At 41.9% G+C, this 23,970-nt stretch overlaps 1 protein-coding gene across 9 annotated transcripts in view; it reads right to left on the bottom strand.

Moving 5' to 3' along the window:
- Window positions 1-23,970, bottom strand: part of CTBP2 (C-terminal binding protein 2) — a 209,957-nt gene that overhangs the window by 16,947 nt on the left and 169,040 nt on the right. For 8 of the 9 annotated variants that reach the window (XR_013839072.1, XR_013839073.1, XM_079976584.1 and 5 more), the window contains 2 exons: window positions 9,395-9,549; window positions 3,727-3,871 (listed from right to left, as the gene is read on the bottom strand). Coding sequence is in view for 7 of the 9 variants with exons in the window: in XM_079976584.1 (XP_079832710.1) it covers window positions 3,727-3,871; window positions 9,395-9,549 (300 nt within the window). In the remaining 2 variants the exon portion in view is untranslated. Of the gene's footprint in view, window positions 1-3,726; window positions 3,872-9,394; window positions 9,550-16,068; window positions 16,269-23,970 lie in introns of those variants that run through there. The other variant, XM_079976585.1, reaches the window with a different exon arrangement.

The following is a 23,970-nucleotide window of genomic DNA, read 5'->3' as shown; positions in this document are numbered from 1 at the left end:
AACCTACGTTTTAGTGATCAAGACTGAGGCCAGGAAATCTCAAGGTTTCACACTAGTGCAAATACTTTGAAGGCCACTAGCATGGTGTTCCAAGTTAACTATGTTCTCTATGTTCTCTTGGAACAATTCATAATGCGTAATATCGGAAGGCTTGAATCCAGACCCATGTTGCATGCTGCATGAGAACAAAGAGCTACTAATGGCTCCTAGCCACGAGAGCTATCCCCGACCTTCACGGTTGGAGGTAGCAATGCTTCTGAAGAGCAGCTGCTGGAAACCACAGGAGAGGGGGAGTGCTCTTGTGCTCAGGTCCTGCTTGAGTGTTTCCCACAGGCATTTGGGTGGTCACTGTGAAAACAGGATGCAGGACTAGATGGTCCCTTAGCCTGATCCAGAAGGCTCTTCTATGGTGGTGCTGAAGTCCCTGAGCATAGAAAGACATGGTAGGTTCTAAGCCAGCCTCCTTCTGCTTGGAACCAGGCCAAGTAACATGGGAAGTTGTCTTATACCAGGTTCCCCTTGCCCCATGCTGTTGACTCCAACTGGCAGCAGCTCTTTGGAAAAGAAGGGTGTTTTTTCTCACCTGCTCCTTGATCCTTTCAACTGCAGACACCAGGAATTGAACCTGGGGCCTTCTGTATGCAGAACACATGCCCTGCCACTGAGCTACAGCCTAAAGCGAACAACCCTTCCAGCGGCATTCTTAAGAGTCCTGAGAATCCGTTACCATATGCCTGTTCTGGCCGTTTGTACCAGCTTTGAAGCTGATGGCCCTTATGACCTTCGTACAGTGCATCTAAGTTATGGTGCATCTAACTAAAACTCAAAGGAAAGGGGAAATGTTGTATGAAAATTTTAATAGACTGCACCAGCACCACAGTATGAAAACCATGGCTAAGGACAGACCCTTTTAAAGGCTACTTTGACAAAGAATGAATTTATGAAAAATTCAGGGCCAAATTCAGATATTGTCAACTATTTCCAACCTTCCTGTGGATGTCTGGAATGGAACTCACAAAGCAATAAATCAAAACTGAGCTGATTCCACACAATATCACCATATGGGGCTGATTTTAAACCAACTAGGGTTTAAAATTAAATGCTGTTTTGTGGACGCTCTTAGACCAGTGACTCTCAGATGCTGATGGGAGTCCGACTCCCACCAGTCCAACCCATCATGACCAATGGTCAGGGAAAATGGGAACTGTGGTCATATGGAGGGCTACAAGTTCCCCATCCCTGTCTCAGTCCTAACACTCCTTACTCCTTTTAAGCCATCCTTTCCTTAGGATTTCAAATGAGGCTGCTAAGTAATATGGCTTTTCCTGACCCTTCTACATGCAGAAAGATTATTCGCCTTCATGGGATGGAGCTGCTACCCAAGGTAATGCCTAGACATGCAAGGTGAGATACTAGGGTTAAGTAGTGTAAGCAGCTTTGGCAAAGCATTAACAATGTTCACTCAGCACAGGACAGACTCCTGCCAGGATTCCAGAGAATGAAAAGTTCAGCACAATTTGCTCCTTTTCCAGGCCTGCAGAATTATGTCCCCATCGCACCAGGAATTATGGCATTAGCATACTTTCCTCCATCTGTCCAAAGTACTTTAAAAACAAAACTCAACTTGATCCCGTTTCTCAGACTTAGTCCTTTTATCAATATACAATTTAAAAAATAGCATTAAAGAGCTATTCAGGGGCCTGAAAGCGATCGCCAAACATGCTGTGTATGAAACACTGAATAATACATACATATTGCTTGCTGGGGGAGGTCAGCTGGTGAGCTTCATGGCTCTGGAGTGTCTTGAAGCCATCCCTTGCTTGACACTCTAATGCAGGCATAGGCAAACAACTCCCATCATCCCTGACCACTGGTCCTGTTAGCTAGGGATGATGGGAGCTGTAGTCCCAAAACATCTGGAGAGCCGAGTTTGCATATGCCTGCTCTATTGTCTACACTTGACTACAGTGCACAGTGGCACTTCCCACTGTAGTTTGTAGTGCTTCCCTATAACTGTAGTGCTTCCCTATAACAGTATTTCCCCCTTAAATCAGCCTGGGCAAATATTCACAGGAAAAGTGGCAGAAGTAGCTCACTTCATGCTACAGATGAGGGCAGCTGGAAGTGGTATGGAAAAAGATGCAAAGCACTCAAGTAAATGTATAACTTTTAATAGCTACCAAAAGTTTGCCATGGGCAATGTACCAAAATAAGGAGAAAAAACAAGATGGAATTGCAATGCATACATTAAGACCTAAATGTCGACAAGGCCCCAAAGCTTCAGGTGCCAGTAGGCATTTTTCTCTCTGCTGTCAGTGGTTTTCCTGTTTTAAATGTTACACTGTTATAGGACAAAGAGCTATCTAATAACGAGCTGAACCAATATTCCACCTAGATCACTTGTGCCAATTCCGACAGAGTCTTTACAAGCCAACTACCTGAGGTCTTTTAACCAAGAATGCCAGTGGTGGCTCTTCACTGGACTAAAAATCTTCCCAATGGATATATTAAATATATAGATGTAGGGTTCACACACACACAATTAAAGCAGTTAGAATTACATCTGATTATATTCCCTTTCTTTTTTTTCATTATTTCATTCACTATATGCATAGAACAGAAGGACTGGAGACAGGGAAAGAGCCATCAGAAGGAAAATTTCAAAATGTACATGGCAGCCCTTGATTACTTAAAAAAACACCAAAAAAATCCATGAGAAGCTTCTCAGTCTACAAATCTCTGACAGCAAAGTCATGCTGTAAGTAAAACAGCAAAAAGCTCTCAGGCAAGTTTTTTTTTAATAAGAAAAAAACCCCTGTAGATGATCCAGCAAAGTGTCTTGTTTAGAATGCCTGCTGCAGGGAATGTGTGTTTCTTTAGTTTTATTAAGATTTACAATGGAGTACTCCGTAGCAATTAATCACTTTAATGACACCCTATCGACAAACATATACAGCTGGCACCCTATAAAGATCAATTTTATTTTATATGCTAATGCAGTGGCACTCATTAGTGATAAAACAATTAACAGTGCTGCTTGCAAACAGCTCACTAGCATTTTAGTAGCACACAGAAATGGCCAATATGTTATAATTCTTAAATCTAGTTAAGGATAACATAATTAGTTGCCTATGTTTGTTGTCAGGCAAAAAGAGACTTCATTGCTAAGAGATTTAAAACCAAGGGGACTATTGTCTACATGCCAGGCCATTTCGTTAAACAATTTTTTTTTGAAGAAACCTGCCAACTGTTGATCTGGAGCATTAGTGTCTAATCAAATGCTTGCATGGACATGGATGTTGCTCTATGGTATTGTATCTGTGCTGGCAGGCTATCCATGTATGCAACAGGTAGCCGCCACCAGAAAGGAGGAGGCAAAGTAACCCACGCCATAGTAATCTATGGACCATCTCTCTGCCAGTGGAGCTTCATGTCCCATCAGAACATTACACGATGTTTTATTCCATTTACAGTTGAGAATGTGGAAGCCCTTAGCTGCAATGAAACTGCTATCTGCACTGGAGTTCCCATATGGTCTTTGAAGCAGCTGCATCACAGCAAGCAAAACAGAGCTGCTTTGTCGTATGCAGGGATGGAATCAAAGTCTCTCCAACCAGAAACCTGCTGTAAACATGATTCTGAGACAATCAAGTAATTTGTTCTACTTAGAACGAAAACCAAAAACTTAGTTAAGGAGGAGGTACTGAAGTTACGTCTAAAACATACCAAGTTCCCCTGCAGCTTTGATGTCTATGTTGTCATAACCGCTGCCTATTCGAACAATGACTCGTAAGGCCTTGAACTTCTCTAGGTCTTCCCGGGTGAGAGTGATAGTGTGGTACATCATTGCTCCAATGGCTTCATTTAAAACCTAACAGACACACACAAAAAAGAAGGAAATAATAGACATTAGTGAAGCAGATGGACATGTTCCGGTAACAGCTGTTGAAGTCCAGTGATGAGTCATGCACAAATATCTAGCAAGGCACTTGGTTCAATCTGATTAAGTGGTTAAAGACTCCCAAGTAATAATGAAAAACCTAAAGAACTCCAGAATAATGTAGCTCTCACTATGTGTGTATACGTGTGTGCAAGTATGCATGTATGAAATTTTGCCCTGAAGGATCAGTCTTCATTTGAGGTCAAGAGGCTTAAACTCTGGAAAGAACTTAGGTGGAATAGGGACACTGCCCAAACAAGAATCATAAGCAGTGAGAATCTGCGTGTGCTTTGTGCTCTTTTGTCTGGTGTCAAAAATAGAAATACATCACTGCTTCCCTCTGAATGCCTCTGCCCCTGGATAATCTTTCAGTTCTAGAAATATTTTGCATTAGATCCTGGATTGTATCGAGTGTACTATATGCCCCCATGTAGTCCCATGATAATACCTCAATCAAAATAATACTCAACAATATCTAGATCTTTGCATATCTAAAAACTCTCAAATCCCTGGTGATGTAGGCTACTTCTCTTTGAACAACGGTAATCGAAATGGGAGAAAAGGAAGTGTGACTTCTCCAAATGGTCAGTGCAACTGGCCCCCAGCTCAATCCATCACTAACTACCTGTTCTCTTTCTCAACTGGAAGTTTATTTTAGCTTCTACACTATCCCTTAGGATACCAGAAAATCCACAAATATATATTACTGGGTGATGAAAGGACTGATTTCCCTCCTAGATTGAGTAAATATGGGACTTCCCAGAGGCATTTGCAGTCCCTTTCTCTAGCCCCCAGACTGCACCCTACATATATGGGCTCTGAATTGAACATGCGGGAGACAAAGATGAAACTGTTCTGGACAAAAGCTGGATCAAAAAATACTTCTCACTTTGGATACTCGCTCACTAGTTGACTAGAATTCTGCAGCCCATGAGGCTGCCCTGCATCCAATGCTAGTCTTAATCCAATGCTAGTCTTAATCGAAGTAGACCAAATTAAAATAATACACATGACCAACTTAGGTCAATTAATTTCAGTGGGTACAATCTGCGTATAACTTAGTTGGATACAACTCAAATACAGCAGATCCTCTGGATTAATACACATGACCATCATACAATGTAGTTAATGAAAGAAAGGGGCTTGATAGAGGTAATTTTTATCACACACTACCAATCTTCACTGGTGTAAGGGGTGGTGAAATACCCCTACACTTTTTAAAAACAGAGAAAATTGAAAAATCCACTTGATAGCTGGTCATCTAGCTTATGTTAGCTAGACATTTGTTACTGAACACTCCTGAATATTGAGGTAATATGTGTCACTTTATATTAACTGCAGTTCCATATATTCCAGCGTTTTATTATAAACCAGATGCCATGAACTGTCCTCCTGAATGGTATTGTATTCAACCAAAATCCAGATCATTTCATTCCCAGCTGGTTGCTAGTATACTGAATGCTGAGTTGGGCTCTTCCATAAGATGAGCAAAAGCCATCACCAAGCCACAAATGTGCTCTCTCAGTGCCTAGTAGATGAGCTACTATGACACTAACACGAGCTGATGAAAACTGAGAAAAGAGAAGGCAGGATTTGTATTTGGGAGATGGTTATAATCTAATTTTAAAGGGAAGTATGATAAAGGAAATATGAAGTTTCCAGACAGTGGTTAAGAGGGGGAGGAGAAAGAGATAAAACAACAGCCTCTGACATCCAATTGGTCTCATGTGACTGGATACTACAGATCAGAAGGCCCTACATGCCCCAACGGGATTTACACTCTAATGCACAGATTTATACTGTCTGCCAGAGAGTCACTAAGAGTAAAGTTATATTCACCCTCATTATTCCGTACTCAGTGTAAACACAGCATGAAAACAGAAAACAGAAAAAGCTTTGAACAGGCAACATGCTTAAGATACCTTGGATACAGCTCTACATTTGTATTGACCAGGCTATTTACTGCTGATTATTTAAACTAGCGCTGAAGGCTGCCCTACCGAGGGATAATTCCTTAGGTCAGGAGCATTATAAGGACAGGCTGAGCAATGAATGACAGTAAGCCTTCTAAGGATTTGCCTGCCACCTCCACCCAGTCATTTTTGATCTTGTCATTCTCCCCTCTCCTCCTCCCCTTTATCTTCATTTCTAGGAGACTTAGGTTTCAAGCCTTCTGCTCACCCAGAAGTATCTCTTTCTACATGGCATTCAGGGTGAACAACTTTTCAGCTCAACCCTTCTTTGTGCAAAGATATCCATTGATATGTTGTATTTTTTATTGTACACCACTGCGGTATTTTGTAGTGTTTAGAGATTTATAAATAATCCAAAACAAACAGACATAGTGATCTGGAACAAAGAATTGTTTATTACACTCCTAAGATCCATTTTTTTCAGAGAATTTGGAATCCTGGAAGACCTGCTTCCTGCCTTTCAGGCCTTTTCCACCTGACCTGGGAGGGTGGGGCCCTGACTGACTCCATCTACAAAAGCTGAGCCTGATGAACAGGCTGGGGTATTGTTTAGGGAGTTCTGTTGAGGGGGATGGGTTGTTACTGCCATTGATATTAATTTTTGTATCTTTATTTGAGATCTTACGGTTTATGTGAAAATTGTTTAATTTGGTTGTTTACTTTTGATGTTTTATTTATTGTTTATGACTAATTTAGTTATGCTTGTAATTATGTAATTTCCTTCATGTTGCAAGCTGCCTTGAGCATGTCTGAACTATAGAAAGGGGGTATAAAAATAAAATTACGTATGCACTTGTGGGAAGGAAAAGATTAGTACAAGAAAGAAAGACTAGGGTGACTGGGATTCCCAAAGCCAGTAATCTTGGCCAGTGGAGAGAGGAAGATGGAGAAGAGAGAGGAACAGGAGTCTTGGAGCACATTTGCAAAGCTAAGCAGGGTCCAGTGTGGTTTCAAACTGGATGGGGGACTGTGTGCAGGAGATTCCTGCACTGTGCGGGGTTGGGCTAGATGACTCTTGGAATCTCTTCCAACTCTACAATTCTATGAATCAGACATATGTATTCCTGTCTCAATAAAATGAGAATTAGATAAGGGGTGATATCCAACATCACGTGAACAGATTTTGGTTTCTGCAGCGGGAACTCCTTGCCTCTTTTCTCTCCTATAGCATCCCACACATGTTCCAAAACTGTTCAAGAGGGCTGAGACCCCTTCTGAATCAAATTTTGGGGGGATATGAAGGCTGCAAGGGGGGTGAGAGGAAGGCAAGTCCCATTGCATGAGCAGAAGTCATCCACTCATGGACGGACACAATCAGATATTATCTTTTGAGAAGTGAATGCCAAATTCTACAGATTTTATATTATGTGATTAGTAAAACTACTAATACAGGAAATAGAAACAGCTTTTACAAGTCAAGGTAAGGATACACCACATCGTAATGATCTAAACAGGCTCTAAGTGGCATTCTGCAACCTTTTTTTTTTGTTTAGTCTATTTATTTATTGAAATGATTTTTATGCCAGTTTGCAGTTCCAAAAAAGATTTTAAAAATTCTAAGCACTTTGCAACCTATCTTAAAACGTCAAATGGATTTTGCTGCATCTGAAGCACCAAAGTGACCTCTCACAAGGCACAAGCCTGGCAGTGTGAATGGAGGTCTTGGGTTGCCCGGATAACAAGACTCCCCTTTGGGCCACACTGATGTGGTCCGAAGGAAAGGAAAGCAACACATTTGGCACCAGCTTGGCTGCAGGAGTTGCTGGAAGGAGGTATTCAAGACACCATCCAATCACCTTAGGGACTCCACTACGCATTTGTGTAGGGTTTAATTCTTAACTTTTTCTCCCTGAAGATGTCCTGTAAGGCAGTGGGTATGGATTGCTCCTCAGGGTTTACTGCCAAAGCCTTTCTCACAAATGAGTATATCTGCTTTCCCATCTGCCCCTCATTTCTCTCTACAGCATGTGTAGAAACTGTCTTCTTGACAGCTGGACCCACGTCTGCTCAATCCGCCTTTGCATGCAGGGGTTTTGAGATCCATTGGCTACCTTCACCTGGTTTAGCTGGCCAGTCAAAGCCATTTCTGGGGTGTGGCCACTGTCGCAAGCCAACAGCTTCTAGGAGCCACAGACAAGAGCTCAGTGCAGGGGGAAGACTTCTGGCAGACAAGGAGCATGACGTGTCCCCCAGCAGAGATACTGCCTCTCCCATAGCACCTCATACACTCCACACAAAATCTCAAAATAAAACGTTACAGATGAAGGCTAAAAACAAAAATACAATAAAGGAAAACAAAATATTCCCTGAAAAGATAAAAACACTGCAAATAAAAATATAATACAAAGATGTAACAGAAACTTCACATATACAGTACAATTGGCAATGAAGCAGAATAACCGAAATAGAAGCTGTGGATGTCCTTGAATTAAAAACCTAAAGGAAGCGCTGTTCCCAAATATATTCAGGATGACATTGTAGCTACCTTAAGGCCAAACAAGATGTTTCACACACAAAAATTCAAAATGTTCTGCTGATACTCCCCCCAAAAGTGCACACACACATGTGGAAATCTGTGGGGAGGAGAGTCCTGGCAGGGGACCAGTTTTGGGGAGGGGGGACAACCCTAGTGCGTTGCTTTTCTGTTCCTAATCTCCCCCTCCCAAAGCTAGTTTAAAAGGGGCTGTTTGAAGAAGGATCCATGTGCGTACATATAGTATCTAGTTTGGACCTTAGCTTGCCTTTTCAAGCTGCATATTTTGACACTTTTGACAAGGCTTCATTTCTATTACTTCAGTCATTTACCCCCTCTACCTCATGGGGTCCCTAGCCAATCCAGGTTCAAAAGGTTACTGAAAGACAGTTATCTAATGTTTACATGAAATCCAAGTATGTTTGATCTTTTATACATTAATTCTTTTGCTTTCGCCTATTGATTTTGTATCATTTAAGAAAATCAATTGGGGCAGAATAGCTAAATCTGTTCTTCATGAACACACACTGTTTGCAAGTACACTGAACACAAGGAACACAGCACCTGGACCAGGCAGATTGTTTACATTAACCTTTTGCCCTCTTACCCACCTATTTTAAAGCCTATCTAACAAGATCAGTCAATTTTTGAATCCAAGAGATTGATTTTGCCTAAGTAACCAACATGGTCATAAAATCCTAGACAGGTGCCATCAAAGAAACTTTAGATCAGGAATTCGCATTTCAGGTGTATCCACTGTTAGTTCTGTTAATCAAAAGAGCAACAGCAATACAAAGAGGAAAAGGTAGAGTAAACCAACAAACACACACAATCACAAATTTGGCTCCAAGACACCTCTTGTAATCCAAAACTGCTTTATTACAAAATTTAGTCATTTTTACTCTATAAAGCAGTGTACAGGTAAGGGGAACTGAACCTGAAATGGATTCAAAACTAGACAGCCATACTCTCCCTCATTAGGTCAGTCTACAAAACCATTTTCTTTACCTTTTCATGGATTTCCTGAGTTGATTGCGCATCACAGAATGCAACAGTAGCCAAGTCCTTCAAAATTGGCATCTCCACTGTACAATCCCTTCCATCTAGTAAAGCCACCAATGGACGAGGATGCATAGGGCCATTCATTATTTGCGGGCGAATACCTGGAACCAAATGGAGCATAAGTGTTAAACCAACTTAATAGTACCCCTGATTGCCACATGGGTTCATCTGAAACTGTAGTAAGCAGTATTGGCTTTACAAAAGAATCAGGATGCTACTTGAGAAGGTATTCCGAGCTTAACTTGCGGTTTCTTTATTGTACCTCTACCTGAATCAACATTTGGACAGTTTGCAGTGCAATCTTATACGTGGTGCTTCCATGTACAGGAGGGCAACATGGAGCCAGTGGAGGTTGGTCTATTAGGGCAAATGGCACACTGCCTCAACCAGCCTCAGCCTGCCCTGTCCCTCCACTTGCATTCTTACTTACAATAAGTCCAGGGAGTGGGGCTGTGACTTCGCCTACTGTTGGATCTCCCTGCCTTCTGCAGTCTGACCACCAGTGACAACTGCATGGAGCTCTTTATATTTACCACCCAGGCACTGAGCCCAAGTAGCATCAACAATGCTACAGTTTCAGGTGCTCCCAAAACACAGATTGTAGTGTAACATCCCCTTGTTTCTAAGGGGAGGAAAAACAAAGGACCCCTAGAAAAATGGAGAGCAAAGTGGAAAAGACACCTCTTTATTCCCAGAGGAGACGAGTGACCAGGTCCTTTAAATGGGACAAAGGCTATATTCTAACCCAAAATATCATTAAACGCAACATCTAAAACACCATCATCACCAAGTAGACAGCAATCTGATTTCACACAACTCTGTGAAGAACTGAAGCCCAGGAGCTTTGAGGTATTATTTGATTCAAAATGCACCACATTATTTCCCTATTATTTTACTTGAGGAATTTTTGTTGGGCCTACCGCATGGGATGCTGTTTCTGAAGCAGAGAAGAGGTTTCATAAACAGTTTTTTGAGGTAGCATGAGGGTTTGGTGTTTGCAAGGAAAGGGAAAAACACCAACAACAGCAACAGCGAGAATCCTGCGGGGGAGGGGGTTATAAGCCAGAGCTTACCTCAATACCTCTTTGGGCCTCAGCTTGAGGCATGCATTGTACTTTTTAGATGTGGCCCACAAACCGCGATGAGTACCGACATTCAGAGCACACTTCTCAACATGCACACAAACAGCTGGGGCTCTGTGTGATATAGGCCAGTAACTTCAAACAGTAAAAGCCACTTTTGAAAGTGCTGCCCTGAGGGATGCTTTTCTGACAAAGAAACTTAGCGTTATCTTACTAGTTTTTCTCTCTTTTAAAGACTCAGAGCCACAGTTCAGTTACAACACATGCTATTGAATTATCTGCAACTCTATCTAAGTACTCGAATACGTCATTAATTGCTTTAGAATTACTTCCCTGTTAAGCCTGGGACTTCCTAAATTTTTATAGAAGAGTGATTTAAGATTACTCCCTTTGATAAAACACTGGATTGTTTAAAATCACTCTCTTTGATTTTCCTGTGCTAAAGTAAAAAAGAAAAAAAGAAAAAGAGTATTTATAGAATGGTTTAAGTTAACAGGGAAGTTATAAATACATAACAAGCTATGTCATGCAATCCTACAAGTCATCAAAATGTTAAGACAAATACTAACTGAATTTCCTGTTCTATTAAAACAAATTGCTACATTTATCTGTAAATACGTAAGCCTCTTATGCTTCCCTTATTGTTTTAAAGTACAGAGAAGTGATACCTCAAACCAGGGCAGGGGAACCTGTGGCCTTCCAAGTATCATTGGAGTCCAACTAGCATATCTAATGGCCAGGAATGGTGAGAGCTCTAGTCCAACAGCATGTGGAAGGACCAAGTTCTACTTGTGCATTAGATAGATATTAAAGATGTTCTTAGAGTCACTGTGAAAATGCCCGGTAACTCGCAACTGCTGCCTCCTGAGTTGTTTTCGCTGTGTTAGCACTGCGAAGAGACCTCTCCAGGATGCAAGCCTGAGCAGTGGGTATGGAAGTCCTGGGCTGCCCCATGAATTAAAGGCTAAAACAGAGATCCTTGGCTTGCAGCATTTGAGACAGCACCCCAGCATCTAACTCATAGCTGTCAACGTTTCCCTTTTTTAAAGGGAAATTCCCTTATTCCAAATAAGATTCCTCGCAAGAAAAAGGGAAAGTTGACAGCTATGATCTAACTTAGTTGGACAGAACGCCAAATGAAGACCAAATAAACACTTGTGCCCAGAAAAGGGCAACATCTAAGGTAAAGAGCAACAAAACTGATGCCAAAGAAAAAAGAATACTGCATTTGTGCTTCTATTTAGGGTGCTATGTAATAGATATCATATTAGCTCAATATATAGCACATGGATGTTGACAGGAAAAACAAGGACAATATGCCGGATCACAGAGTGGTCTTAAGTGAAATGAGTTTTAATTAACCTGTGTAACGTTTCAGGAGTACAGGATGATCCACACATAGAACAAATGAGAATCCTGTCTTGGATGCAGGGCTTACCATGGGTATCTGTGCCACCCCCTAGACGCCCCAACTGCCTTCCAGGGCTGCTGGCCAATTTGACTGAGAGGGAGCTATTTGGAAAGTGGTAGCAAGAGGTTCACAGGTGTGGAAAGTAGCAGAGTAAAATGGAGGTAAAAGGGAGCAGACAGGTGCTTATGGCACTGAAATGCATTGGAGTGGCTTTTGAGAAGTTATGGCTTGAGGATTTAAGGAGAAATTTAACCCAGCTCTTGCCTTGTGCATTTAGTATACCTGAAGAAGCCTCTCCAGCCACATTGTTCAGCCCAGACACTGAGGTCCAGTTCTGAGGGCCTTCTGACCAGGGCCATCTTAAGCATATCCGGCGCTGTAGTGCAAAGATCCCTCTGGCGTCCCCTCCCACACCCCGTTTCCCAGAGTTATCTCTAAAGGTAAAGGTAAAGGTACCCCTGCCCGTACGGGCCAGTCTTGACAGACTCTGGGGTTGTGCGCCCATCTCACTTAAGAGGCCAGGGGCCAGCGCTGTCCGGAGACACTTCCGGGTCACGTGGCCAGCGTGACATCGCTGCTCTGGCGAGCCAGAGCCGCACACGGAAACGCCATTTACCTTCCCGCTGGTAAGCGGTCCCTATTTATCTACTTGCACCCGGAGGTGCTTTCGAACTGCTAGGTTGGCAGGCGCTGGGACCGAGCAGCGGGAGCGCACCCCGCCGCAGGGATTTGAACCGCCAACCTTTCGATCGGCAAGCCCTAGGCGCTGAGGCTTTAACCCACAGCGCCACCTGCGTCCGTTTCCCAGAGTTATCTCTAACCAGCCCTTAAAACAAAATAAAATGAAAAGGCAGAAGAAAATCTAATGACGTCCTCAATTCCAAAGCAAGACTCGCTCAAGACTCAGCAGTTCTTCTAATTCATCCTCATGATTCAAATCACCACATATCAAAAAGTTAAAGCAATCACCAGTTTGTTGTTCTTTAAATAAATTAATAAAGACACAGACAATGAAGTTCCCGGCCAATTTGTGTTTAAGTACAAAGCCGATGTTTTCGAATATTGTGGGGTGGGGTGGGGTGGGGGGGTGTAAAGCAGTGACATTTTGAACCTAAAAAGGACCCAAAACTTGGGTCAAAAATGCTGCAGCCCTAACTGCACTTACCTGAGAGTAAGCCCTGCTGAATCAAATAGGACCTTACTTCTGAGTAGACAGTAGGACTGCAGCAAGAAACACAGTTGGGAATTAGGGCTTTCTGTTTTAAGTCTCAACCAGAGGAAAATGTAATATTGGAGATTAGGGAGAAAAGAATATGAATAGATTGGGGAGAGGGGGCTGACAAGAGACCAAAAACCACAGGTAGCAAGACAAGACACACTTTCTGGGGAGCAAGTCTCACACACAGTTGCTTGGGGCGAGGACTGCAGAGGGACCACAGTTGGGTTGTGCGTGTGTTTTTCAGAAAAAAGGAAAATTGGAAGGGACCCTGCGGGTCATCTAGCCCAACCCCCTGCAATGCTTTTTAGCTTGCATTGATCTCAAAAAGCCTCAGTGCCTTTTTTTTTAGTTGGATAGGCAATTAACAGGCTTGTTTCACAAATAAGGGAGAAGGAGGGTTGCTGGCTTGGTTTGCCTTTGTTCTAGTTTTTAGCATGTGCTTAGTACCCTAGTTTCAGGCTGTGAGCCACCCTGATATCTATGGGTGGAGGGCAGTAGTAGTAGTAGTAGTAGTAGTAGTAGTAGTAGTAGTAATGGTGATTATATTTTTCGCAAGGCTTGGAGTGGGTGATGGCCAGCTGCTGGAATGAATGGAGTCTCTGCTAAATGGTCTGGCTTGCTTTACAACCCCTAGAGACCATGTTGGTGGGAGTGGGGTGGGTGGAGAAGGAGCCCACCCCTGAAGAAGAGCGAAGGGAGGCTTCCCTTCCCCTGCATCTGCGCATGTGTGGGTTGCGATTCGCCGCTTCTGCGCATGCGCGCGGCGTCATTTTGAGCGTCTGCGCATGCGGCGAAACCCAGAAGTAACCCTTTCCGGTACTTCCGGGTCGCCATGGAACGCAACCTGAAAAGTTTTAACCTGAGGGAAATGTAACAAGAGGTATGACTGTGATGCATCTTCCAGCCTTGTATCCAGATGGAAGTGCAACTGTGTCACAGTATGCATGGCCAAGTGCTGAGATGATTTGGATAAGTGAAAGAAGCTTGCCCTAAGCAGATAACCAGGATAAAAGGGGGGAGTGGTCACATAAAACTGTAAGGCTTACAATCCAGAGCTGAATGGCTATACTTTGTCCCGACTAACCTTTCTTCCTAGTTGAATAAAGCGCTCCGACTTTACTTTGACTCTGGTGCACAGTCTCCAAGATTGAGAATATCACTTAATGACAGCCTCGCCTTGTTACTGTCAAAGGCAGAATGGGGAAGCAAATCAGAGGATAATTGAAGCTAGATTCCCTACCAGGACAATGGCTTCAGACTGTGGCTGCCAGTTTATACACTGTGCATCACTTCCTATGTTCCTCAATAATTTGTAATCAGAGCTTAGTTCCTTAGGAAAGCAGGAAAAAATTACTAGCAACAATACAGTTAGGGTCGGTGCCTGCTTCTTGAAACCATAAAATGCCAAGCACCAAAGGCAGTTATCTCAAATTTTATTGCCCAATTAAATAAGTGATTTTAAGCAAGGCAAGAGAAATATAACCTTCTTTCCTATAGCAGGTTTGAGAGTGCCGATGACCTAAGCTTTTTAAACAATGCCAAGCCCCTGCATTGATATTTTTTTTAAAAGACTAGAGATAAACATTAGTGGGAAATGTGACTAAAATATTTAAGAAAGATTTCTCCCTCTTATTTTCCAGCTTAGAGCAACTGGATGAAATCAATTACTTCAACTTGACAGAAACAAAACTTTGGAACGGGAGCAATAGGAGAACAGGATGTGCCAGTAATTGCTTTTCAGTACAGAGCATGAACTGATTGCAGCCCCCAAAACCATGCAACACAACGTTAAGACGCCCAGCCCTAACAGTATGATTAAAATAGCTGACCTCTTGCCACACCTTCCCTGCAAACACAGATATACAAGCTCTAGCTATACAAATCTTTTAAAAATATAAATGATAGTTTGAAGGCTTTCATGCCTGTTAATATTGTATCAAAACCTAAGCCCAGGGGTTAGAATTGGTGAAAAAAAAATGCAAATGAATAGTTTCAAATGATATATGAAGTGCACCATGGTTGCTCCTGTAGCAAATGCTTCATTGATAACACAAAGGACCAAAAACAAATTACTTCATCTTCTAAGTAGAAATGCTTAAATCAGGTAGCAATTTTAAAAGGTAGGAAGCCACTCTTTCTTCTATCACCTTTGTTTATATTGTGAAACCATGCATCTTGCTTCTGCAACCATCATTTTAGACCACATTTGTCTGGGACATGAATCAAAGAAAGTGCAGCATTTTAGAAAGTAAAACAATGAGAGATGATAAACTACATGTTTTTGTATGTACAGAAAGCAAATCAGAGAAAGGGCCAGAGGAATAAAAGCCTACCATTCTATTCAACGGGAACTAAGTGCCAATAAAGAAGGGTGTGTACAATAGGAAGGAAACCGAATCCAATTTTCTGACCAGAATATCAACAAGGTGCCCCAGAACTGTTTTCAAAATTAAGATTGTCTGTTTTCTCTTTCCAAAGCTTTCAAATATCAAGCCAGTTGTCAGAAGCATTGTTCAATAAATATTTTCTGGCTTTTTCAGCTCTCTGTGGAGTTTAGCCAATGTTTCAGTGGAGAGCTTTTAAGGAAGGGGGGGGGCTTTCTATGTACACTGAGATCTCAAAACTACTCCATCCCACTCACAAGCTGCACAGCTTGTTGCACCCAGCTCAATGTATAAAGTGCTTTTGTTGCATTTTTAAAAAATACACAAAGCCTGCTTGTCCTCTTTTGCAGCTCCTCCCCATTGCCACCCACTTGTATCCGATTCCAATGGCACCCCTGCCAAGAGAATTAGGGAGGACTCCCTGGTAAATGGCAGCCTTTGTGTGGCTGCAAGACGGCTGGTACTATCTCACTGAAACAAAAGCAGAAGAAGCCATTTGCTTAATTCTTATTAATCTCACTTGCCTACGCCACACAGCTTCATCTTCGTCGCTGTCTTCTTCTTTTTAAAAAAACGAAAAGGATTTAAACATCTTCTCCAGCAGTATATAAAAAGTGCATCAAGAAGCAAGCCAAGTGTTGCCTTGAATTACTCGCTTGTAACAAAAGTCGCTGCAGTTCTTAAAAGTCAATGGCACACTTTATTAAACAAACAGGAAAGAAAAACAGGAAATTTCCCCTTGCCTTGAAAACGTTGCCTCCACATTCTTCGTCTTATTAAAAAATGCACATGGTAGAGAGGAGGAGGAGGAGGAGGAGTAGAAGGAGGAGAAATAAAAGCATAAGAGAGGGAAAGGGAGGGGGAGAAAAAGTATAAGATACTACACTACTGTTCGGTGTGCCGACTCTCCTCTCGCCTACAAGGGGGTATCTTCAAACAAGCATCCCCACGGCCCACAGCTGCAAAGTCTCGAGACAAATGTCTCTTTGAACACGGGAAGCAAAAGAAAAGGCTTTTGTCCTGCTACAGAAGAATAGTCAGAAATTGCTAGAGGAGTTATAGTCACCTCTCTACGGCTCCCAACTCTTTCGAACACTCCCTCCAGACCTTGCTGCTGCTTTTAACTAATCCAAGTTTGTCATCCCCCCTCCCAACTCCCCCGGCAGCCCTTGAATGAAATTATGTGTGTACCGGTCAAAATAATAACAGTAAGTAAACTTTACACTGTGCACTCTGAATTGTTTGTACATGTCACCCTCCCCCTTCCCCCAAATAACTTACTTGTACATTTGCCTCACTTTCCTAGTTATCTCAAAAACGTATTTAATCTGTGCCACACCCCGCTATTTCACAACTTAAAGTGAAACGTGATCTGTTAATGTAGGCTATGTATTTGGGTGTATGCCTTTGGCTGCAGCAGAAACAGCAGCCACCAACAGGAGTTTAGATAGATGCCCCCCACCCTTCAGGCCACACACAAAGGCTTTGCCAGACACCTGCTGCCACTCATGTGACATATTTTGTAAGTAACCACACAGATGCTCAAGTTAGCAGGACTAACATGCCAGCTAAGTATCTAGGAACAGGGACTGGGTCTAGTACTGCGACATCAGTATCTGTCTGCTGGGAACTGAGCTATAAGGGGAACCAACAGTGTCCAAAACATTTTCACAGTTTTAAAAAGTAAGTTGTGGACAGTTGTTGAGGAAACCAGAAGGCTTTATACAGATGGCTGTAAGTTAAGAGGCTAAACCTGAAGGGCAGGAAGAAATCTGGAGGAGAAAAATACTACCCTGCATGGGATCTTGCACAATGATATCCAAGCACTCTCTTAATAAGAATTAAGCAAAACATATAATTTTTTAAAGGTATAATGGAATTCATAGAGGTGAGATGAAACGGGTAAAAATAATGGGAAAGGTTTATGCTGTGCAAAACTTAGTGACTAACCCAGAGGTTTGAAAGTGGTTCTGATACCTCCACAAAAAGACAGTCAGTGGTCTTGGATGAAGAATCTGTCTTACACAAGAAGCCACTTTCATGAGAAAAGCCACATGTGAAATGGAATGGGCAGGTGCTGAGAGTCCTCTCTTACTTGAACAAGACTAGAAGGGAAAATTACAAAGGCTGCAAGAAAGGTTTCAGAATACAAGCTGGATTGTCAGTACATTGCAAACACTTATGCATAACCTTCCGCTGAAAGCAACTGTAATTCTAAGTGTTTAGCTTTAACTGGCTTGTGCCTAAATGTATAGATAACTATGCCATCTGCTGTGATGTAAATGAATTTTGATGTTTAAAATTGCTTACATCTGTAGTGTCTTTAAATGCCACGTTGCCTACAGTACAGTCTGTAAATGTGTCTAGATCGTGCAATCAGGTGTTGCTGGAAGGATTTCAGTTGCTAAGTCCCAATGATGTGCACAAGGCACCTGGAAGAGTTTAGTCAACCCACCTACCTGCTCGTCTAGTATGGCAGGGCTGACCACCAGAGTACAGAAGTAATCATTCCTGAAGAGCTTGAAGGAGACCTCTGCTAAGGAAGATTGTTCTATGAGCTGGTCAGTCTCTAATATATCCTTCTTGGACAAGGTGCCTGAGTAGATAGGGACTCTGAGATAACACATAATCTGGATTCCTATCAGTACAGCTTCAGAACTAGATTTGGCATGGACTGGGTTTGGTCACTAGATAACCTTTGCCAGAAGAATGACTCTGCTAGTTTTCCTGGCTCTCTCAGCAGCCTTTGTAACCACTGATCACAGTATCCTGCACAGTATCCTTGTGGAGTGCCTATCTGGGATGGGGAACAGGAATTCTGTGTTCCAGTGGTTCCACTCCTCATTGGCCTGCTGTTTCCAGGATTTGTGATGGAAGTCTACTGCCGCCATAGCCATTATATTATGGTGCACCACAGGGCTCTTATTTTGTCCGCAGCACTATTTAACATTTACACAAAACTGATGAGTGATGTCATGAATATCATCCGGGGTGTACAAAGCATTTGGACAAATCCTAAATCTAACTGGGGCTGTCGCAGACAGATTAGAAGCTTGCCTGACTAAAAACAGGTCACACCAAACTGAAGAGAGGACATCTGAAGCACTTTTGAGGTGCTCTGCAGATTCCAGTTTTTTAAAAAAAAAACAAGACCTGTGCAGACCACATGTCTGCAAAATTTGAAACACTTTGCCCCAAGTATGTAATATAAGAATAATGTCGGGGTGGGGAGAGGAAGAGCTCTTTTGTGACTAATCAGAGGGAATGGTTTTGCCAAGACTTTGGGGAAAGGATGTTGAAGTACTGTATCACTTTGCTACTTCTGTTTCTAGAAAATACTGGACATCCTCATCATTCTGCCTCAGTGCCCCATGCCCACAGATCCATTCCTGTGGAATCAGCTTTGCACTTTGTTCATGTGACATTTGGTGCCAAATGAAAAGAACACAAGACGGAAGCTGTCTCTCCCCCCAAAAAAACAATCATCCCCACCCGCCATACCTGCACTTTACCTTCCTAGAGGTAATGCATGCTTATTTTCATAACAAAATTACTGTCCATAAAACCACAGGGAGAGAAGCAAATCCTTTTTAGTTCACCCCCAACAAGAACTTAAAGGAGCCTAGTATCAAAATCCCTGCCCATTTGTCTACAATTCGGCAGGTTTTTTATCTGGGGGTTCTTCTCTCATGTATGCTAATCATGTATGGAATCCACCATGAATGAGTCCCTTGTTCTCTTATTATGGCATTGTTGCCCACGTGAGAGGAGTTCCGGTTGAAAAAAGTCTGCTTGTATCTGTATCTGCACTCATACAAGCTGTTATGTATATATCAACATCTGGAACTGTACTGCTGAAGTTATATTTTCTGCAACAGTAAACTATTTGGACCTTAAGCTGCCTCTGTGTGGTGACTGAAACTGGGGGCAACTTTCGCTACGTGGGTATCTCACCTCAGATTCCCAACATAAACTGAAGCTCAATCCAGGCAAGATGGATATATTGTTGGTGGGTTGTTCTGACTTGAGTTATAGTGTCCAACCTGTTCTGAACAGGTATGTACTACCTCTGAAAGACCTGCTTTGCAGTTTTGATATGCTATCAGATTCAGCGTTGACATTAATTGCTCAAGCTCTTTATGTACATCAGCTTAAGCTGGAACATTGACAGTGACCCTCCTGGACAGAGATGGCCTCTCTCCACAGTGGCACAGTCTCTTGTAATATCCCTTTCGGATGACATGTATTGCACATGGAGCTGTCACTGAAAGAAATTTGGAAACTGAATTTGGTGTAAAACACAGCGGCTAGATTGCCAAATGAGTTTGGGAATATGGGATACATGACACCAGTTTTTAAAGAGCAACACAAGTTCCCAATCCCTTTCAAGAACAATTCAACATGCAGCTTCTAACACAGGAAGTTGTACAGCTTCATCTTCCCACGTGAACCTGAATTTATATTATGATACAGCAATTTCCCCAGATGTCCTGTAGAAATAAGGTGGGTAACAACTAAGGATTATTTGGTTTTTGGTTATGGAGCCTTTTTGGTTATGGAACTGTTAATCTGGAACTTTCTCCCTAGAAATGATGCTCTCCGATTTGGCACTGGGTGAAAACTTTCCTATCTGCCCCTGCTTTGTCAGGTTTTTAAAATACTTTCTGAGCTTTATTTTTAATGCATAATTGTTATTTGTTTTGCTTTTAATGCCTTAATGGTTTTGGTATTGTTATTTTATTGGACATTGTTTTGGGATCTCTTCTGGGAAAATGAGCGGAGTAATAAAATGTTAAAGCAAATAAATAAACAAGCAAATACACACACAGATCCATGCACATAAACCTCTAAGGAATGCTTATTATTTATTAGCTAGGATAGGTAAATTAACAACAACTAAGGAAATACCAAGCCATCAAACAAGCAAAGAGCAGTACAAAGAATAATTACTAAATGCTGATTTAAATCCACAGTGGCTATAACCACGAACAATGCTGCTGATCCAGCCTTTAGTGGTGCCACATCCAACTCCCTGCTGTTCTCAACACGAGAGAGAAGAGAAAGGTCAATAACCATCTACGGAGTTGCTGATCCAGAACAATATTCACATAAACAGTTCCTAAACTCAACAAATTAATTTTTGGAATGGGAATGCTACTACCAGAGACAGTATGATCCATTGCTGAACTAAAAAATAAATAAATGTTTAATATATGCCAACTTAGCTATATCAGTACTCGCTATTTTTTAACATCAGTTTCCTTCTGTGAAATGGAAATAATGGTATATGTGCTGGATTGACATGTCAAAAAGAACATTTTGAAAGCTGAACGTTTTCATAATACTTTCAACTAGAGGAACGCAGAAATGCAGAGAAGACCACTTTTTGTGCTTTCCCACTGTAGCCGAGTGACATTTCCATTTATTTCAGGCATCACAAAGAACATGGATGATCAGCAGAGGGAACCCTTGCTAATTCCATGAACTTAACAAATGAAACCCACCAAGATAAATAAAATGCATGCCACAGCTTTTAGCTGTGTAAATATTCACCACATCTGGTTTATGGAACCAAAGTTTTATAAATTCATCTGCAGCATAGGCTAATAATGCTAGATAGCTCACCAGTTTGTTTTAAGGATTATTGAGATAATGCATGCAAACTGCTTTGAGCATCTAATACTAAGTGGAGCTAAGACACCAGGCAATTGATGATCAAGTATTGTGAATAGAAGGCGTATTGTCCTCCCTGTCTGCCCTGGCACAATGAAATGAACTGCTGTTTTGGGGAGAAGAGAGTAAGGAATGCAGAGCTATACAACTGGCTGTCCAGTTGCTAGCAGTCAACTGAGTATGATGGGAAGGATCTAATGCAAAAGAATGAAGCTACAATCTAATGCAAAAGTGGGAACCTCTGTCTCATGGGCTGGATACTGACCACAGGTCATCTTCATGGCAGGCCCTCCAGCCTCTCTCCAGTCCCTTTCTCCTCTCCTCATGCTTTGATCCTGCTTATTTCAGACTCTGGAACTGTCCACCTCAGGACCACTTCCTCCTCAAAAAGACAGTTCCTCCCCGCTCCCCACTCTAGTGATAACTGATGGGAAGGGATGACCGTCCTAGAGCAATGTTCTGTGTTAGAATGAATGGAAACAGCCTTGGTTGAACTTTAGCTTTGGTTTGACATGAACACAACTTCTCTTGAAGCAAAAAAGTGAGGTTAGAAATTAATTAATTAAATTTGAGTAACCCATTGACTATGTATTTTTTTCTTCTGCTATCAGAAGACAGACATAGTCCACTAAACATCAGAAGATCTTTGGAAGCTTAAGAGTTATCCACCACAGAATTACACTCCCCCGCTTCTCCTACTCCCAATCTGCATGGCATTTCCCATTTATGGAAAACTTGGGAGAGATTTATTAACAAATGTGTCATCCTGGACTAAAATACACCTTTCTAAGGAATTGAAACCTCAGAGTTTGGTTCGCTTTGGACATATCCAACACTGGGATATTCCCCTCAAATTTGGGATTCCAAGGTCCTACTATTTATAAACTTCTGTCCTTTGAGTCCTATTTGATGGGTAGAATATAGGAGAGAGAAGAATGAAGCAAAATATTGGATCCAAATACTTTTAGATTTTGGGGAAATGATTTCCTCATGTTTCGTTTTCTGTCACTGGAGGAATATAATTAAACATGTATCATGCGCTACAGATTTTAAAACTATTTCAGCATCAAATGTCATGACATTTCTTATAATTCATTCTAGCCACTGAAGAATTGGTTTCAAGAGAAAAATCAAACATTAGGAGAAAGAATTAATTTAAAGGACCATGTCTACTTACTGCATTTCCAGAACAGAAAGCAAAACTGACAATCTGCTTGACTAGGGAAGATCACCAATACACACAGATTTAGCTTCTGAAAGTCTAAAGTGGCATTCTTTGATCCTCCAGTTCCTGAGCAATATGTACAGGTAGAAGAGAACTTTCATTTAGCAAAACACCAGATGCTTGTGGAAATGCACCTTTTCATGAGGGGCCATTAACAAAAACATTAACCATAAACTTGCATGTTGCTGTGTTAGAAGATGAAAAAAGATAAGAGGGGAGAGAGTGAACAAAAGAAAAACCTAAGAGAAGGGGGGGGGGTTGAGATGTGAGGCTCAGGATGGCGCTGAGAGGAAAAGTTTATTCCAGGAGAATAAAAAACACAAGGTTCAATGTGCTTCAATATAAAAATCATCAGAGGCAATTGAAAGAGAACTCTCTTGGGAGTCTTCTTCTGGAGAACAAATTGTAGACTCAGATTCATTTTTCATTTTAGTCTTTAGAGTATGTTCTAAATGTAAACTATAGATTAAACTAAGCCTTAAAGTGAGGTCAGATTCCTGGTCTATCTGTAACAGCTAGATCATCTGGTCTGGTTGAATAGCCCTAGGATTTCAAAGTCCCATTACTCCTTTTGAAAATTAGGCTCCACTAACATAATTGGTTACAACAGAACATGGGATAGACACTGCCCTAGTTCAATTTGTGAGCCTTTAAGGATCCTCAGGTGTGCTTCCTGCCTCCCCACCCCTCCCACACCACAATCCTGTTTGTGATACACCAACTCTTTCCCACTTAGTAGCAAACCATAGTTTGCTGTATTTGTCTGAATGAGCAAAGTATGGTCTGTACAAACTCTGCAAAGCAGGATTAGAAACTAGGGAAAGTGTATTTTTCAAACTAGCAAAACATATCAAAGAGCTTTTCCCTCAGCAAGCATTTTAAGTAAGCTATTTGATTTTATGGTTAGTTTTATCTAATTTTTTTCTTTTTCGTCTCCCCCCCCCCCTTTCCAGAAATTCACATGCAATGTTTCAAGATCATGGAGCCCACTTTATGTGGTTAACATGAAAGGGGACAGTTATGATGTAACTGTGTTGCAAGTTTTCCCCACCTCATAAAGACAGTCAATGAAAAAGCGTGGCATAGGAAGTGTAAACATGCATTGCAACTATATCACATGACTTTAGTTTACTAGATATTCCCAGGGTGGGAAGGAGAGAACACTTAAGGGGTGGGGGTGGCACAAGGAGCTGTCAGGAAGAAAGGAAGATGTGTGAGGGAGAGGAAGGAAAAGCAGCTGTACGGGGGCTGTATGTGTGGTTGCTGCCCTCTCTATCCAATGACTCCACTGAGATGGTCATGTTTGAGGTCCAATGTAAGGCAGAGCAAAGTGGGAATATTCAAGAGGGCAGACCTCGCCCCCCTGCACAAGAAGTGGTAGAAAATATTAGTAAGGATCCTGTGGCCCACAGTGTCATAGGGATAGTGAGGTGGAACTAAGGAAGCCATATGAAGAACAGGAAACCCAGCACAGCATTTTGAATCCCCAAACTGCATCTGCCTGTGATATTCTTTTCAGATAGGAGGA

The sequence above is a fragment of the Podarcis cretensis genome, assembly GCF_951804945.1.
Source record: "Podarcis cretensis genome assembly, chromosome: 5".
Classification (NCBI taxonomy): domain Eukaryota; kingdom Metazoa; phylum Chordata; class Lepidosauria; order Squamata; family Lacertidae; genus Podarcis; species Podarcis cretensis.
This window is presented reverse-complemented; position numbering and strand designations above follow the sequence as displayed.